The sequence below is a fragment of the Phacochoerus africanus genome, chromosome 8 (genome assembly GCF_016906955.1).
Source record: "Phacochoerus africanus isolate WHEZ1 chromosome 8, ROS_Pafr_v1, whole genome shotgun sequence".
NCBI classification, from domain to species: Eukaryota; Metazoa; Chordata; class Mammalia; order Artiodactyla; family Suidae; genus Phacochoerus; species Phacochoerus africanus.
Window position 1 is genome coordinate 128,404,144 of NC_062551.1, and position 17,745 is coordinate 128,421,888.

General features: G+C 42.9%; 1 protein-coding gene across 4 annotated transcripts in view; it reads left to right on the forward strand.

Annotated features, from left to right (window-relative positions):
• Window positions 1-17,745, forward strand: part of MCOLN2 (mucolipin TRP cation channel 2) — a 59,584-nt gene that overhangs the window by 15,660 nt on the left and 26,179 nt on the right. For 3 of the 4 annotated variants that reach the window (XM_047794192.1, XM_047794194.1, XM_047794196.1), the window contains 3 exons: window positions 45-204; window positions 8,373-8,546; window positions 11,055-11,208. In XM_047794192.1, the coding sequence (XP_047650148.1) occupies window positions 45-204; window positions 8,373-8,546; window positions 11,055-11,208 (488 nt within the window). The remainder of the gene's footprint in view (window positions 1-44; window positions 205-8,372; window positions 8,547-11,054; window positions 11,209-17,745) is intronic. The other variant, XM_047794195.1, reaches the window with a different exon arrangement.

A 17,745-nucleotide genomic window follows, 5' to 3' on the forward strand; every position in this document is an offset into this window, starting at 1 on the left:
AAAAATTAAAAATTTAAAAAATAAAAATCGATCTTCTGTGGCAGAGATGCAATGGCTCATCTTGATTCAGAGGTGAAGGAAGAGCGTCTGCGGGAAGACCTCAAGTTTTACTTCATGAACCCTTGTGAGAAATTCCGAGCCCGACAACAGATTCCGTGGAAACTGGGTCTGCAGATTTTGAAGATAGTCATGGTCACCTCACAGGTAAATGATACTATCAGTTCATTTTGTTGTTGTTGCTTTTTTCATTATCCCAAAATGAAACTGTTTTCCCCTGCCCTGCCACCTGACTTGTGTTCTGAAAAGGCCACACTCACATTCATAAACCTGTAAAATTATATTGACTCTGGAGGGCGGATGGTAGGTCGAAGGTCGGTTTGGATGATGACTTTGCTTTTGTTGGGGATTTTTGAAGTCTCTCACAGCTTCTGTACATAGAGATAACACTGGAGCTGCAAGGGGGATGGGCTTTCTGTATCTGAGTGAGGCACATTGGCTGGTGAGGCCGCCCTGTCCAACCTGATCTATGTTCTTGAAATCACTCCTCTTTATTCAGATACATCCTGTTTAAACACCCTTTTGAAATCTGCATTTTGGACGGTTTTGATTTGGGATTTCTGGAATGCTAAGTTTCCTTTTCATCAGTAGCAGAGTAACTAAGTAAACACTCCCCTTACCTCCCACCTGGCACTATCAGGAGTATTCAAAGGCTACAGTTGGGACCGGGTTTTGAAATTCATATTGTTAAACACTTGATTATTAGTATTAGAACAGCCACTGGAGTTGTCATCTGGTTTGGGGGCTTTGGTACTGAGCCAGTCTTAGGAAGACTTCTCTGTAGGTAACTACATTTGAAACACATGTCTGTTTAAAAACAGTACTGATTGGGGATATTAGACTATGGGCAAATAATCATCTGTCACCAAAGTAAAAATATTGATCAAGATATGATTTCTGGAAGACAAAAATAAATACCTTTCTAAAAATGCCTCCATACAGTTTAAGAAATGAGGGAAGGGAGGGGGCTCCTTCTGTACGTGAAGTTGCATCTTTATTCTGTGTTCTTAAAGAGGTCTTGTCACTGTGTGACATGCTGTTCCAGCTCATCACATTTCAGGATAAGCAAGTTGCTTCCAAAGAAACAAAGATGAGATGCAGGGCCACTGTTAAATATATAGACTTAGCTTTTTCCTTTAAAAATTTTGTCATTTTAATTCTTGGTTTTGAAGTTTTAATTTTGGCAACCTATAAAGTAGGCTTATTGTTAGTACTGTTTGGAAAGAAGAGAAATAATGTCCCCTTTTGCCATTTGGTTAATTTTGTTTCCCAATTACTTCTCTTGCTAAAACTATTTTCATTTCAACTTTTTGATCTTTTTTGGGGGAGAGGGGGCTGTGCCCATGGCAAAAGTTGCCAGACTGGGGATTGAACCTGCACCACAGCTGTAAGCAGAGCCACAGCAGTGACAATGCTAGGTCCTCAATCCACTGAGCCACAAGGGAACTCCCTCAACTTTTTGATTTCTTAATATCACTAAAATTTTAACTTGTCTAAGCATAAAACTTTATCTCCCTCTTTGATTTGCCTTATTTGTCCCAATAGCTACTAAATCCCACAGATTCTTCCTTTAAAACTACGTCTCTGGAGTTCCCGTCATGGCGCAGTGGTTAACGAATCCGACTAGGAACCATGAGGTTGCGGGATCGATCCCTGCCCTTGCTCAGTGGGTTAACCATCCGGCGTTGCCGTGAGCTGTGGTGTAGGTTGCAGACACGGCTTGGATCCCGCGTTGCTGTGGCTCCAGCGTAGGCTGGCAGCTACAGCTCCGATTCGACCCCTAGCCTGGGAACCTCCATATGCTGCAGGAGCGGCCCAAAGAAATAGCAAGAAAAATAAAAAAATAAAAAAAATAAAACTACGTCTCCCTGGGAGTTCCCATTGTGGCTCAGTGTGGGTTAAGGACCTGACAAAGTGTCCTTGAAGATGTGGGTTTGATCCCTAGCCTCATTCAATGGGTCAAAGGATCCAGCGTTGCCTCAGGCTATGCCAAGTTTGCAGATGTGGCTGAGATCCAGTGTTGCAGTGACTTGTAGTGTAAGCCTGAAGCTGTAGCTCTGATTCAACCCCTAGTCCACCAAGTTCCATATGCCACAGGTGCAGCCCAAAAAGGAAAAACAAAACAAACCATACAAAACACAACCCTGCATCTCCTTACGGTTTGTCATACTCTCTGTCTTATATATAGCACCGATATAAGCTACATGGCATTTTTGTTAGTTAATTAAAAATATGTCCAAAGTACCTCGTGTCCTCTCTGTCCTCTTGGGAATACAGCTATGAAGGTGTTACCACTGCTGACAGCCCACACATAGCAAAGCGTCTCCATATGCCAGGCACAATAAATGTTTTATTTGTGTTAGCTTATTTCATCTTCACTGGAACCTGTGAGGTAAGTTCAGTTTTACCCCCTTTGGATGGATGAAGATACTGGGATAAAGAGCTGAGTAATTTGCTTATGGTCATTCAATCTGTAAGTGGCAGAGCCAGGATTTGAGCCCTGTCTGTCTAGCCCTGGAGTCTGCACTCTTATTCTCAAAGTGTTTCTATCTTGATGTAGATCCTCAGAGTTTGCACTCTAGGAATACACACACGTTAATCAGGCTGCCCCTGCAACTCATCTTATATCTCCCTTTCTTATCTCTATCCGTACCAGTCCATTCCCTGCTCCACTCAGATTCATTTTTCTTTTTCTTTTCTTTCTCTTTTGGGCCACACTTGCGGTATATGGAGGTTCCCAGGCTAGGGGTCGAATCGGAGCTGTAGCCACCAGCCTACACCACAGTCACAGTAATGCCAGATCCAAGCTGCTTCTGCGACCTACACCACAGCTCACGGCAATACCGGATCCTTGATTCACTGAGCGAGGCCAGGGCTCGAACCTGCAACCTCATGGTTCCTAGTCGGATTTGTTTCCGCTGTACCACGATGGAAACTCCCAGATTAATTTTTCTTAGAATATCTTTATTGTCTCTCTACTGCTTGGAAACTTCTATAGAACCCTGTTTCCCACAGAACAAAATTCTGATATCGTGGCTTGGAATTCACAGATTTCTAGTCTTTAATTTGCCTTTCCGACGGGTTTTCATCTCCAGTTTCCTCGAAAATCCCAGCTAGATGGACCCACCCAATGCTTCTTGTCCCCACCCCGTGTGTCCTTCCAAGTCCAAAAGGATTCCTTTGCCCCCTCATCTTGCAGGTGCTATCCAAAGTCTACCTTTCCTGCCAGCCTTGCCTGACCTTCAGCATGTTTGTCTTGGTTCACTCGTCCCCCTTGCTGGCTACATCACTAATGTCACTCTTAGTAGAATATTTCGGGGAATTAATGATTTACCTCTAGGGTGGGTGTACTCTTCCTCCTCTAACAAAACTGGGGGGAGATTAAACATGGGTTTGCCTATAGGGTCATTCTAATAAATTTCACTACTTGGGTGATAGCAAATTGGAGCAGTTTTCTCAAAGATCTTCAAATCCCACTTTGCCCTCCTCCCCTTTTTCCATTTCTTTTAGCACTCCATCCTCAAGTGCAGTAATTTATATCTTGAGAGAGGTGTCTACATTCTTTTGCTAGATCTGCTCTTTCCCTCCCATATTCTCTGTGTATGATTAGAATGGTGTCTTGTTTTTACCTGGTACAGACTATTTTCTCCTCCATTGATTTCATACTCAGGGCTTAAATTCACAATCTTGGCCAGGCTGCCCTTAATGTGTAATTATTTTTCTGTCTTATAGCACAGTCTCAGCAAATCTTAAGATCTAGTTTTGGGGGCTAGGATGCATCTTTCTGTCAGCTCCTTTTTAAAAATAAAAGCATTTACCTAATCCCATCATCATCTCCTTACTGCCATCACAGGAAGGGACCTCACAACTGCCACCCAAGGGTTTCTCTCCTCTACTGAGAGATTCTTGGGAAATCCTACCCTTGACCTGATTCTTAGCTTGTTCTTAGATTGTTCTATGAAAAATAGGATGGAGGAAAATTCTTTTGTTGTTGTTTTTTTTTGTATTTTTAGAGCCTCACTCACGGCATATGGAGGTTCCCAGCTAGGGGTCTAATCTGAGCTGCAGCTGCCAGGCTAAGCCACAGCCACAAAAATACCAGATCTGAGCCATGTATGTGACCTACACCACAGCTCATGGCAATGCCAGATCCTTAACCCACTGAGCAAGGCCAGGGATCAAACCTCCCTCCTCATGGATGCTAGTCAGATTTATTTCCACTGAGCCATGACAGGAACTCCATTGGAGGGGGGAATTGTTGTTGTTGTTTGTTTGTTTTAAAAATTCTTGTTCTTGATGCTAGATGAAGGTGGCTCCAAAAAGGGATTATACCTTCATGTTCTCTCATTCCCAGAGTTGACTTGAAAAGCCTTTTTTTTTTTTTTTTTGGTTGTTTTTTTGGTTGTTTTTTCGTGGTTTTTTTGCTTTTTAGGGTTGCACTCACACTATGTGGAAGTTACCGGGCTAGGGGTCAAATCAGGGCTGTAACTGCCAGCCACAGCAACGCAGGATCTAAGCCACTTTTGCAAACTACACTGTAGCTCATGGCAATGCTGGATCCTTAACCCACTGAGCTAGGCCAGAGATGTAACCTGCCTCCTCATGTATACTAATCGGCCCCGTCACTGCTGCGCCCCAATGGGAACTTCCTTATTTGATGAGCTTTGAGTTAAAATAAGGTGGTAGCTTAAAATATCTAAATCGAATGTCAAATTCTTGGTCAAGTCATTCATTTACCATTCAATTTGGGAGTTTCTTTAGTTTAACTCTGAGTAGAAAAATGGGTCTAATATCCCCACTCATAGAGTTTAGTGGGCAGCATTTCACTTTGAGAGGCAGTGCGGCCAAGTGGTCAAGAGAACCAACAGATGAGTCAAGCAGACCTGGTTTGGATCCCTACTCTCATGCTGTCTAGCTGTTCCAACCTGGCTAAGATACTTTACTTGTGTTGCATGTGTATAAAATGGAATTTTCTTCATGGAAAGACTCAGAACTTGACTCTGATATTGTGATGGTCACTATTCCAGTTCCTGAGTATACAGAAGCGGGGAAAAAAGGAAAAAAATCCCTGTTGTCTTGGAGCCCAGTGTAATGTCTTCTCATAGGGTGTTGGGGAATTAAGTGAGAAATGGAAATTATACATTTTAGGCACAGTGCCTCGCACCCAGGACATAAGAGCTGTTATTCAGCACCATGTGGTATCAACCTTTCCCATGTTGTATCCCAACTTGACACAGAATAAGCATGCAGCAAACTTCTACTGAAGGACTTCATTTGTACCAGCTTTTTTCATTTGTGTGTCAATATTTAGTAAAACCCCCAAATAATCATATTTGTACTTGTTCCCTGGTTTACTTTTTTTGCTTTCAAAAAGCACCATGACCTTCCCTTTTCTGCACTTCCTACAGGCATCACTGATACACATCACATGCTTGAAAGAAGCTTTAGCCTTGGGTTGCTTGATTTTCAGCACAGATTGGATGCTGTGGGTCTTCTTATCTGATATTTTCCTCAGAATAACTGGGTTTAGCAATTGCTCAATCCTTTGACTTGGCATTTGAGGAATGTAACCTTGTGAGGCTCATATGCTAAAGAGTGTCACCTTGTACGTTCTCAAACAGGCTGGCACCTAAATTCTTTTCTCTAAGAGGAGTCCCAAAGTCATTTTTCAGCAGATGGAAATTGTGTAGTGTAATAAAAATAACTTTGGACTTAGATGTAGCTTTCATTCCAGTTAGGTGACTTGGGCCATGTAATGACGCTAAATCTCAGCTTCCAATAGGTAAAGTGGCGGTAACAGCAGTAACATTTTCGTAGGGTTGTTATGTCAGTAAATGAAACAATGCATGTAAAGCAGTTAGTGCAGTGCCTGGAGTGTGACAATTGCTGAGAAATGGTAACTGTTATTATTTAGCCTTTTTAAAAATTCAGACAAAATTTAAAAGCTAAGAAATATAAATCACTCTTTAAAAAGTGTGTACATTTACTTATGCAAATTAATATTTGTTTCCTCTGAAGGGTCCAGTAGTTGAACTATAGAGTGATAGCACATAACACAAATGTCAAGGTCATCTAATTGAACTTGCTGATTTCATGCATGACAGCAGAGTCCCAAATTGTTTTGGTGACTTGGCAGAGTAAAGATTTGGGGCACATTTTGTGGAACTTCATTGTCTTATAAAGCAGATGAGAAGATAAAATCAGTGGACAGATGGGGATAGGGCTTATAAAGGTTTGACTTCTGCCTCTGCGTGTACATATGTGTGTGTGTGTGTGTGAAAGAGAGCAGAGCACATGTGAGGGAGTACATGTGAGAGAGAGTGTGTGAGACAGTGGATATGAGTGTGAGAGTGAGTGTGAAGAGTATGTGTGAGAGAGTGTGCATTTGAATGTGTGTGGAGCAACAGAGAGGCTGTTTGTGGGGGGAGGTGATTTCCTGGATTTGGAGGGTAAACATTTAATGCCTGCTAATTTCCACTACTTATTGGCTTCCAAGAAGAAAAGTCTAGGGCAGAAAGAATACATTCAATCCTGGTAACGAGAGCCCTTGCACCTAATCTCATGCCAGGACACAGTAAAAAGGGGGAAGAAGTAGGAGTTTTCTCACGAGAAGGTGGGTGCTTGGTGACAATGATTGGGTGTGGCATCATCTATGTAGAGCGAGCCTGTTTTTCTTTGTGGTGCTTCGATGCTGTAGATCTTGAAGGCAGGAACTCTTAGGTGTAGATCTTGTATGAGTTCTTGCAGAGCCATAGGAATTAAATTCCTTTGATGGTGATTACCTCTTCGCTGGAGTATTGCATAGGCCACTTTTCAAAAACATCCTTAAAAAGCCGCAGGAAAAATGTAGTTACGATTTTAAGAATACTTATAATTCCTTTTTTTTTTCTTCTTTTTAGGGCTGCACCCGTGACACATGAAAGTTCCCAGCTAGGGGTTGAATCAGAGCTATAGCAGCCGACCTACACCAGAGCCACAGCAATGCAGGATCCCAGCTGCTTCTGTGACCTACACCATGGCTCATGGCAATGCCAAATCCTTAACCCACTGAGTGAGGCCAGGGATCATACCCACATCCCATGGCTACTAGTCGGATTCGTTTCCGAGGCGCCACAACAGGATCTCCCCCCAAAATACCTATAATTTCTAAATGTTAAATGATTTAGATTTAACTGCCAAAGGGTGAAGCACATGAATTAGTGGTTTACTAAGTACAGTTGACCCTTGAACATAGCAGGATTGAACTATGCAGGTTCACTTATACATGGATATATTTCAGTAGTAAATACCACAGTGCTACACGATCTATGGTTGGTAAAATCCTTGAATTTGCAGGGCAGACTATAAATTATACTCAGGGAGTTCCCACTGTGGCTCAGCAGGTTAAGGACTCAAAGTCTCTGTGAAGATGTGGGTTCCATCCCTGGCCTCACTCAGTAGGTTAGGGATCTGGTGTGGCAGTAAGCTGTAGCAAAGTTTGCAGAGGTGGCTCAGATCCAGTGTTGCAGTGGCTGTGGCATAGGCTGGTAGGTGCAGCTCTGATTCTACCCCTAGCCTGTTGTGGCTGCCAAAAAAGTAAATAAAATTAAAATTTAAAAATTAAATTATATTCTGATTAACTCCCATATCATTCAAGCGTCAAATGTACATCAACTTTGAAAACAATTAATTTGAAATCCATGTATAAGGAAAACAGATTCAGACTTAGCTGATTTGGATTCCTCTTCTCCTTCTTCGTGATTAAAGGACAGTGAGGTTATTAGTCATTGAGAGTAGTCATTTCTTCTAATTTTATGCTATTTTGAATTGCTGATGTAGCTTGATGAGGCTACTCTAGGGGGAAAGAATTTTTGGGGGGGTTTTTTGTTTTGGTTTTTTTTTGTTTTTTGGTTTGTTTGTGGGGGTTTTTTTTGGTCTTTTTAGGGCCACACCCATGGCATATGGAAGTTCCCAGGCTGGGGGTCAAATCAGAGTTGTAGCTGCTAGCCTACACCACAGCCACAGCAACTCGGGCTCCAAGCTGCAACTATGGCCTACACCACAGCTCACGGCAACGCCAGATCCTTAACCCACTGAGCAAGGCCAGGGATCGAACCCACATCCTCATGGATACTAGTCGGGTTCATTACTGCTGAGCCACAACAGGAACTCCGAATTCATGTATTTTGACATTGACGTGATTAGTAAAAACAAAAGCAGTGAGATTTTTTTTTTCCTGCAGATGTTTATAGGTGAGGGTTGATGCTGGTAAGAAGGCAGTTGCCTCCCCTGGTAAATGTAAAATTCATATACTTCAATATGATTTTCTTTCCTAGCTTGTTCGTTTTGGTTTAAGTAACCAGCTGGTGGTTGCTTTCAAAGAAGAAAACATTGCTGCTTTTAAACATTTGTTTTTGAGAGGCTATTCCGGCACAGATGAAGATGACTATAGTTGCAGTGTATTTACTCAAGAGGACACCTATGAGAGCATCTTTTTTGCTATTAATCAGGCAAGTATTTTGTTGTGAATTTCCTATACCTTAAGAACATATTGATGTCATCTCGTCTTAGCAAAAAAAATTATACATATAACATTCTGATTTAAATTTGTCATAGTCTGCCAAAAAATGTTTATTGCTATTTCTACAGCTACATTTCCATACAATAACTTTTGCCTATTTAAGGTTTTTCTTTAAGATTTATTTATTTTATATTGTCTCTTATTGGCTGTACCTGCGGCATATGGAAGTTCCCAGGCTAGGGGTGGAATCGGAGCTTCAGCTGCTGGCCTACACCACAGCCACAGCCACACTGGATCTGAGCCACATCTGTGACCTACACCACAGCTCGTAGAAATGCCAGATCTTTAACCCACTGATTGAGACCAAGATGGAACCCGTGTCCTCGCAGACACGTCAGGTTCTTAACCCGATGAGCCACAATGGGAACGCCTTCTTTAAGATTTATATTTGTATTTATCGGAGTTCCCATCGTGGCGAAGTGGAAATGAATCTGACTAGGAACCATGAGGTTGTGGGTCGATCCCTGGCCTCACTCACTGGGTTAAGGATCCAGTGTTGCTGTGAGCTGTGGTGTGGGTTGCAGACATGGCTCCGATCCTGCATTGCTGTGGCTGTGGTGTAGGCCGGCAGCTGTAACTCTGATTGGACCCCTAGCCTGGGAACCTCCATATGCCATGGGTGCGGCCCTAAAAAGTAATAAATAAATAAATAAATTTGTATTTAGCCATTCCCACCAACTAGTATTGGGAGATTACCCCAGATCAAAGAGCCAAATAGCTAAAAATAGATTTATAATCTCAGAAGTTTTGATGAATGAGAGACCAAATCTAAGATTCTAAGATCTCAATTTTAATACCTTATCTTTAATAACCCTGACTGAATCTCAAGGATATGGAATAGGATATGATATATTTGTATCTAAGCAGTATAGAGAAACTAGATTGGTAGGCTTGAAGAAACGTACTTAAGGGAAAGAAATTCTTATTCATTCTTGTTTATTCATTCATTCATTCACTCCTTCAGTAAACATTTGGCTACCTAGTATGTATCAGGTACTGTTCTAGACATCAGGGAAGTAGTATGGATAAAACAGACAAAACCTCTGTCCTTATAGAACTTAATTCTGGAGGGGAGATCCAGTCAAATGAAAAGAAGGGAAATATGCAGTACTGAATGCTGACTCTGAAAACACCACCAAAAAAAAAACATGTTGATAAGCAAAACCGAGTTCACTGCTAACAGTGGTAGGGGAGATGTTCCCCTTACCATTCAGCAGGATGAAGAGCGCAAAGTCCAGGTTGAGATTTTTGAAGTCTGGTTTAAGGCAGGTCTTTCTGAGTTTGTTGTTGTTGTTGTTTTTAGGGCTGCACCCAAGGCATATGGAAGCTCCCGGGCTCAGCGTCGAATCAGAGCTATAGCTGCCGGCCTACACCACAGCCACAGCAATGCAGAATCCAAGCCGTGTCTGTGACCTACACTGGCTCCTTAACTCACTGAGTGAGGCCAGGGATCGAACCTGCATTTTCATGGATACTGTTTGGATTCATTACCACTGAGCTGGGATGGGAACTCCAAGGCAGGTCTTTCAATGTGGGGGGAGCTTGATAAGAATTGGGTAAAGATCATCCTATAATAGTTTAGGATTTGTGGACATAGCAAAGTAAGTATTGGGGGGGATGTTCAAAGAGTCTTGGGAGTTATTAGAATGAATCTTCAAACTGATCATCTGGGTAAATGAAGTTTTTGGATATTTCTGGAATAAACATACAAGTACAGTTGTTTGTAACTTTTATGTTCCTGGGCAAAAGTTTCCTGGAATAATAAAGTCATATTAATGAAGATAGGGACCTGCAGAGTCCTGGTGGTGCAGATAGGCTGCTGGTAAAGTCAAGGTATGTAAGCAGTGGGTGTGGATGGCTTGGGTCCTCAGCGGTATGTTGGAAAATGATAACTGGAATAAAGCAAGGGAGGAGACTGGGAGTGCCTGGTGGTGCCTGTGCATTGGAGGTGGATGTTTGCCATTTTCACTGAGTGGTAAGAAAAGGCCTCACAGAAGTGGTCATATTTGAGTCAAGGCCTGAAGGAGTGAACCCGGAAGATAGACAACCTGGGCTTCTAGGCAGGGAGAACAGCAAAGGCCCCTGGCAGGAGAATGCCCAGGAGCTCCAGGAACTGCCAGGAGGCCAGTGTGGCTCTTTGGGCGGGGGGCGGGGGGGGAGCCAAGGAACAGCAGAGGGCTGTGAGGTCAGAGTTAGGCAGGACCTTGGCTTTGGCTCTGAGTAGGTGGGAGCTGCTGCCTGCATGTTTAGCTTTGTAAATTGTGAGTCAGGATGTTTCTGCTCAACCAGAGAAAATGACCTTGTGGTATTTTACGGTGGGGAGTTCTCTCGAGGGGTATGATACAAACAATAAAAAACAGCTAAAAGTATATTCCATATGCTGTAACTTCTGATGAAACTCTTTAAGCTCATAAGTGTTTTTAACTATTTTTAATAGTATCATCGTCTAGGGAACTTATCTCTGGGGACCCTTGGTTATGGAGAAAAAGAAGACAACAGAGTTGGCTTAAAAGTCTGCAAGCAACATTACAAGAAAGGGACCATGTTTCCTTCTAATGAGACACTGAATATTGACAGCGACATTGAAATAGGTAATGCAGTGACCATTTGATTCATTGTATGACTTCACCATCTTCTGTGGTAAGAGGGAAAAAAACCTCCTCAGGCACTGGCAACCCATTGGAACAACTTTGCTTTTGTGACAGCTAACCCAGTTGACTAAGGCTTTAACATTTGCCTGCAAAGGGCTTTGGCTCAGGAAACTGCAGGTCTGCTGTGATAGGACCAGGAGCATTTGCCGATCTCTTTGGTGCAACTCAAGAAGGTTGGTTGTGGAGTTCCCGTGGTGACGCAGCAGAAACAGATCCGACTAGGAACCATGGGGTTGCGGGTTCAATCCCTGACCTTGATCCTTGGGTTAAGGATCCGGCATTGCCGTGAGCTGTGGTGTAGGCACAACTAGGAGCTGGCGTGGCTGTGGCATAGGCAGGCGGCTATAGCTCCCGATTTGACCCCTAGACTGGGCACCTCCATATGCCACGGATATGGCCCTAAAAAGACAAAAAAAAAAAAGAAGAAGAAAAAAAGAAGGTTGGTTGTGGGGTAAACACAAACACACAGGTGTTTCCTGTCTGTTAAGTTTTGCCCTCCACGAGGGGGCGATTAGGGTTTTTGAAAAAAATGAAATCGTGCAGGTTAAAATGCTTGGTATTCTTGCTTTTATCATTTGTTAAATACATTAATACTCCTCAAAGGTGAATTGTGATTAGTAAATCTTCTCTACTTAGAGATTTTTCGACAAAAAGTTAACATCTAATCAAGTAGAATTGTTTTGTGACATTCTGTTAAGAACTTAAAAGCATACTGCTCACAAATGCAAAGTATTTGACTTGAGGCTCTGGAGGTTTTGTCATCCATTCTGCAACCCTCTGGTGTACAATGACCATGCCTAAGGCACTCCCCGTTTTATGTACTAGGGTTGCAGAGATTAATCAGTCCTCCAGTAACTAGCAGGTCAGGAATAAGTGTCCTAATAACAGTAAATTTGGAGTGGTTTTATCAGAGAGAGCATCAGAGTTCATCCGATCATTTTTCCTATAACCCGATTTTAAGGTGCCTTGGTGAAACAATAGAGGAATCTCCCAGTAAAACAAAGGTTCTAATTCTGTTTCCACAGGCTCCCTGTGTATGAGTAAATGTGTCCCAACCTTTTGACTGTAAAGGAAACAGCCCATAAAGCAGTATTGTCAGGGTTCCCAGGTTGCTTCCAGATACCAATCTAGGTGTCAGTGGCTTGGTTCTGTGGCCAGCAGTCTTGAAATGTCCCTTGTCTTGCCCTGAAGGCTTTTCTATCCTGAGATCTGTTTGGTAGTCAGTCTGCAGGGGCTGCTCCAGTTTTCACCCTCTTTCTCCTGAGCTGTCTGCTTGCGCCCCTTTGTGGGAAGTTCCTGTAACTGTGATGGGAGAGCTGGGTACATGGAACTCACAGTTTGTCCAGCGATCCTTTGCTTCAAGTGAGCCTCTGGTCACTTGTCCTCCTAAAAATGTGAGACTTGGCTGGTCCCTGGTGGTTAGGACTCAGCGCTTTCACCATTTCGGCCCTGGATTCAATCCCTGGTCTGGGAACGGAGATCTTACACCAAGCTGCCTCCTGCTGGGGCCAAGAAAAAAAGAGAGACTTCATTGGATGAATCATATGACTGCTTTCCAGTGATTCATAGGTTGTCTTCCTCAATTGATTTTTCTTGGAAAATCGATGAAAGAAATGTGGCCAAAGCTTGATGGGATAGATGTGCAGAAAGCAGGTCGATCCCTAACCATTGATTGGACAGTGGTGTTCTCAGTCACTTCCTTTCTATCATATGGGATATATTTAACCAAATGGAGAGATGTTGGTTATTAATTTGGCTTTATTTTAAGGGAGACTACTTATTAGATTAAAATATAACTCATCAAAGAAAAATTTTGGTGTATCTATTCTAAGGGAGCAAATATTCCTAAAATACATATCAGATTTTTTAAAATTACTTAATGAATTTTATTACATTTATAGGTGTACAGCAATCATCACAACCAAATTTTGCAGCATTTCCATCCCAAACCCTCAGCACATCCCCCCACCCCCCAACCGTCTCATTTGGAAACCATAAGTTTTTCAATGTCTGTAGCCAGTATCTGTTCTGCAAAGAAGTTCATTGTGTCCTTTTTTTAGATTCCACGTGTAAGTGAAAGCATTTGATGTTGGTGTCTCATTGTCTGACTGACTTCACTTAGCATGATAATTTCTAGGTCCATCCATGTTGCTGCAGATTCTGTTATTTCTTTCCTTTTAATGTCTGAGTAATAGTCCATTATGTATACGTACCACATCTTCTGGATCCACTCCTCTGTCAATGGACATTTAGATTGTTTCCATGTCTTCGCTATTGCACATAGTGCTGCAGTGAACATTGGAATACATGTGTCTTTTTTTTTTTTTTGTCCTTTTGCCATTCCTAAGGCTGCTTCTGTGGCATATGGAGGTTCCCAGGCTAGGGGTCTAATCGGAGCTGTAGCCGCTGGCCTACACCAGGGCCACAGCGATGCTGGATCTGAGCCGCATCTGCAACCAACGCCACAGCTCATGGCAATGCCAGATCCTTAACCCACTGAGCAAGGCCAGGGATTGAACCCACAACCTCATGGTTCCTAGTCAGATTCGTTAACCTCTGAGCCATGACAGACACTCCTACATGTGTCTTTTCGAGTCATGGTTTTCTCTGGATAGACGCCCAGGAGTGGGATTGCTGGATGAAATAGTAGTTGTATTTTTAGTTTTCTGAGGAATCTCCATACTGTTTCCTACAGTGGTTGCACCAACTTACATTCCCACCAACAGTGTAAGAAAGTTACTTTTTCTCCACACCCTCTCTAGAACTTACTGTTTGTAGACTTTTTTTTTATTACTCAAATAAATTTATCACATCTCTAGTTGTATAATGATCATAACAATCTGATTTCACAGGATTTCCAGCCCACAGCCCAAGCACATCCCCCCACGCCCAATAGTCTCCTCAGGAGACCATAAATTTTTCAAGGTCTGTGAGTCAGCATCTATTCTGCAAAGGAGTTCCGTCTGTCCTTTTTTCAGATTCCACATGTCAGTGAAAGCATTTGATGTTGGTGTCTCATTGTACGGCTGACTTCACTTAGCATGATAGTTTCTAGGTCCATCCATGTTGCTAAAAATGCCAGTATTTCATTTTTTTAATGGCTGAGTAATATTCCATTGTGTATATGTATCACACCTTCTTGATCCACTCCTCTGTTGATGGACATTTAGGTTGTTTGCATGTCTTAGCTATTGAAAAGAGTGCTGCAATGAACATCGAAGTACATGTGTCTTTGCGAGTCGTGGTTTTCTCTGGATAGATGCCCAGGAGTGGGATTGCTAGATCAAATGGTAGTTCTATGTTTAGTTTTCTGAGGAATCTCCATACTGCTTTCCACAGTGGTTGCACCAATTTACAATCCCACCAACAGTGTTCTAGTGTTCCTTTTTCTCCACACCCTCTCCAGCACTTATTGTTTATAGACTTTTGGATGATGGCCATTCTGGCTGGTGTAAGGAGGTACCTCATAGTGGTTTTGATTTGCATTTCTCTAATAATGAGTGATGTTGAACATCTTTTCATGTGTTTTTTGGCCATCAGTATGTCTTCCTTGGAGAGTTGTCTGTTTAGATCTTTTGCCCCTTTTTTGATGGGGTTGTTTTTTTTGGGGGGGGGGTATTGAACTGTAGGAGGTGTTTATCAATTTTGGAGATTAATCCCTTGTCCGTCGATTTATTTGCAAATATTTTCTCCTATTCTGTGGATTGTCCTTTTGTTTTGTTTATGGCTTCCTTTGTTGTGCAGAAACTTTTAAGTTTAATTAAGTCCCATTTGTTTATTTTTGTTTTTATTGTCAATACTCTAAGAGGTGGATCTGAGAAGATGTTGCTGTCATTTATGTCAGAGAGTGTTTGGCCTATGTTTTCCTCTGAGTTTTATAGTATCTGGTCTTACATCTGGGTCTTTAATCCATTTGAGGTTTTTTTTGTGTGTGTATGGTGTTAGGAAGTGTCCTAATTTAATTCTTTTCCATGTGGCTGTGCAGTTTTCCCAGCACCACTTATTGAAGGGGCTGTCTTTTCTCCATTGTATATTCTTGCCTCTTTTGTCATAGATTAGTTGGATGTAGGTGCATGGATTTAATTCTGGGCTTTCTATCAAATATGTGATATTAGATTTTAGACTTTCTTGTCTTTGACACATTGGAGGAAGCCTACTGATGATATAAACAGGGATTGAGTTTGACTTCATTGGTGTGACATGAAAGTTTAAACAGGTGAATTAGCAGAAGCTGTTCTAAATCACCTATTTGTGAATTTTCCAGTTATCTTTCCTATTAAGAGATGCATCCTTCACTATGCTCCATGCAGATATCTTTCCTGGTGGGTTTATGTTTAGTTGCACAGCTGATTGTACAGGTGAAGCCAAGGGTCTCCCTGAATTCATGCCGAGGGCCTATCCCTCTGTCCCTGACTCTAGACCCACAGCAGTTTTGCATTCAGCTTCACTGGGTGGAAGGGGGCCTGTTATAAATCCTGTTAAAAATTATCTTTACAACATTTAGATAGATATCATTCTAATACAGTGTTTCATTTTCTGTAACAGAGATTTCGAATTTCTTATGTTCTCCTTTCCACCTGTTCTTAGTGTGAAACCTTATAACCGTATCATCATTTTTCCTGTTGCTTTAAGAACATATTGAATCCAGCCTCCCTTGTCTCTGAGGGTTGTTATTGCATTTGCTGGAGTGGCCACAGTCAGGGCCTCCTGCAGCACCAGGGTTCACCTCTTTCAGTTTGAGAAGCCACATCCCTTCTTTCTGCACCCAGATTCCCATGGCTGAGCTCAGTTCCTCCCCCCTCCACTCAGTTGTCTACTGGACAACCCCTCTCTGACTCTAACAGGGCTTTCAAACCCGATGTATCCAAAACACAACTTCTCAAACCTCCCCCTCCCCCCACACCAGCTGTTTCTTTATTACTTTTTTCTGTTTCAGAAAATGATACCAATATTTTCACATCAAGCTACAATACTCCCAACTGCTCAAACTCCAAACCTAAATAGGTTTCCTCCTTTCCATTGTCACCTCTGTGGTCCAAGCTGCTGCCACCCTGGCCTAGACTGGTCTCCATCCCCTGCCCTGCCCCTCAGCAGCTAGAATGATATTTTTTAAAAATTGGGTTAATTGGGTCCTATCACTTCCTGGCTGAAAAACAATGAGTGGTTTCCCATTTTATTTAGAATAAACCCACAAGTCTCTATAGGGGACCAGTCACCCACCTGCCTCTCCAAGACCCTCATACCCACCCCCACTTCCCTGTCCCTGAATCCTTGCTGTTTGTCAAACAAGTCAAGCTCTTCCTTGCCTGGGATTTAGTGTCCACTTCTGTCCTGCCCGGAGCACCCCCCACACACACACCTGCCCCCAGATCTCTGCTCATCTAGGTCTTTTTCCTCTCTCAGGTGTCAGTTCAAAAATCCCCAGCACCTCAGGGCCCCTCCCCACCAGTTCTCCAAAGGTAGGACCAGCCCACTCCCACTCAGTCATGCCCCATCACTTCACTCTGTCTCCGAAACGCTGTGCACACGGTGAAAACGTCTTGTGTGTATTTTTCACTCTCGGTTTATCTCCCCTACTACAGTGGTGAGCTCCATACAGACCTTGCCTGTCTCGTTCACTGCTCTCCGTTCGGTGCCTGGTACAGGGCCTGGCCCCTGAAAGCCTTCAGCATAGATTTATTGAATAAGTGAGTGAATCAGAGATGAATGAGTCAGGTAGGGAACCTGGGTCTTTTGCGCTCCAGAAATAGGTGCTCAGAGGCTCAGCCTCACCGACTCTGCTGGCGAAGACCTCAGGCTCTGGAACTAAGCCCATGTGGATTTGAATTCTGATTGGCCACCAGCTAGCTGCGTGACCTCAATGGAGTTTCTTGACCTCTCTGTGCTGTGGTGTGTTCATCTGTAAAATGGCAGCAAGGTCTGTTTCCCAGGGTTGCTTTGGGTGTTAAGCAGGATAATGCATTCAATGAGAGAATATATAATGTCCTGGGCACAGTGCCTGTATGTTTTGCTATTTTTATCATCCTCAGTCTTTTCCTCTAAAAAAACAAGTTTCTTTCTTTTCTTTTTAGGGCCACATCTGTGGCAGATGGTTCCCAGGCTAGGGGTTGAAGCAGAGCCGCAGCTGCCGGCCACAGCCACAGCCACGCCAAATCCGAACCGTGTCTGTGACCTACACTACAGCTCGCAGCAATGCCAGATCCCCCACCCACTGAGCAAGGCAAGGGATCAAACCCACATCCTCATGGGTACTAGTTGGATTCGTTTCTGCTGCACCACAATAGGAACTCCAAAAAACAAGTTTCTTTTGATTAACTGCCCACACTGTATGAACCAAGACCTAGTCAGGGAAAGCAACATCAAATTGTTTCTCGACACCAGTGGTCCATTTGCCAAACACAGGAGGTACTCCTCTGACACCTGCCTTTCTTAAATATTGTGGCTGCTGAACTGTGTCTATTCAGCTCCGTGTCCTTG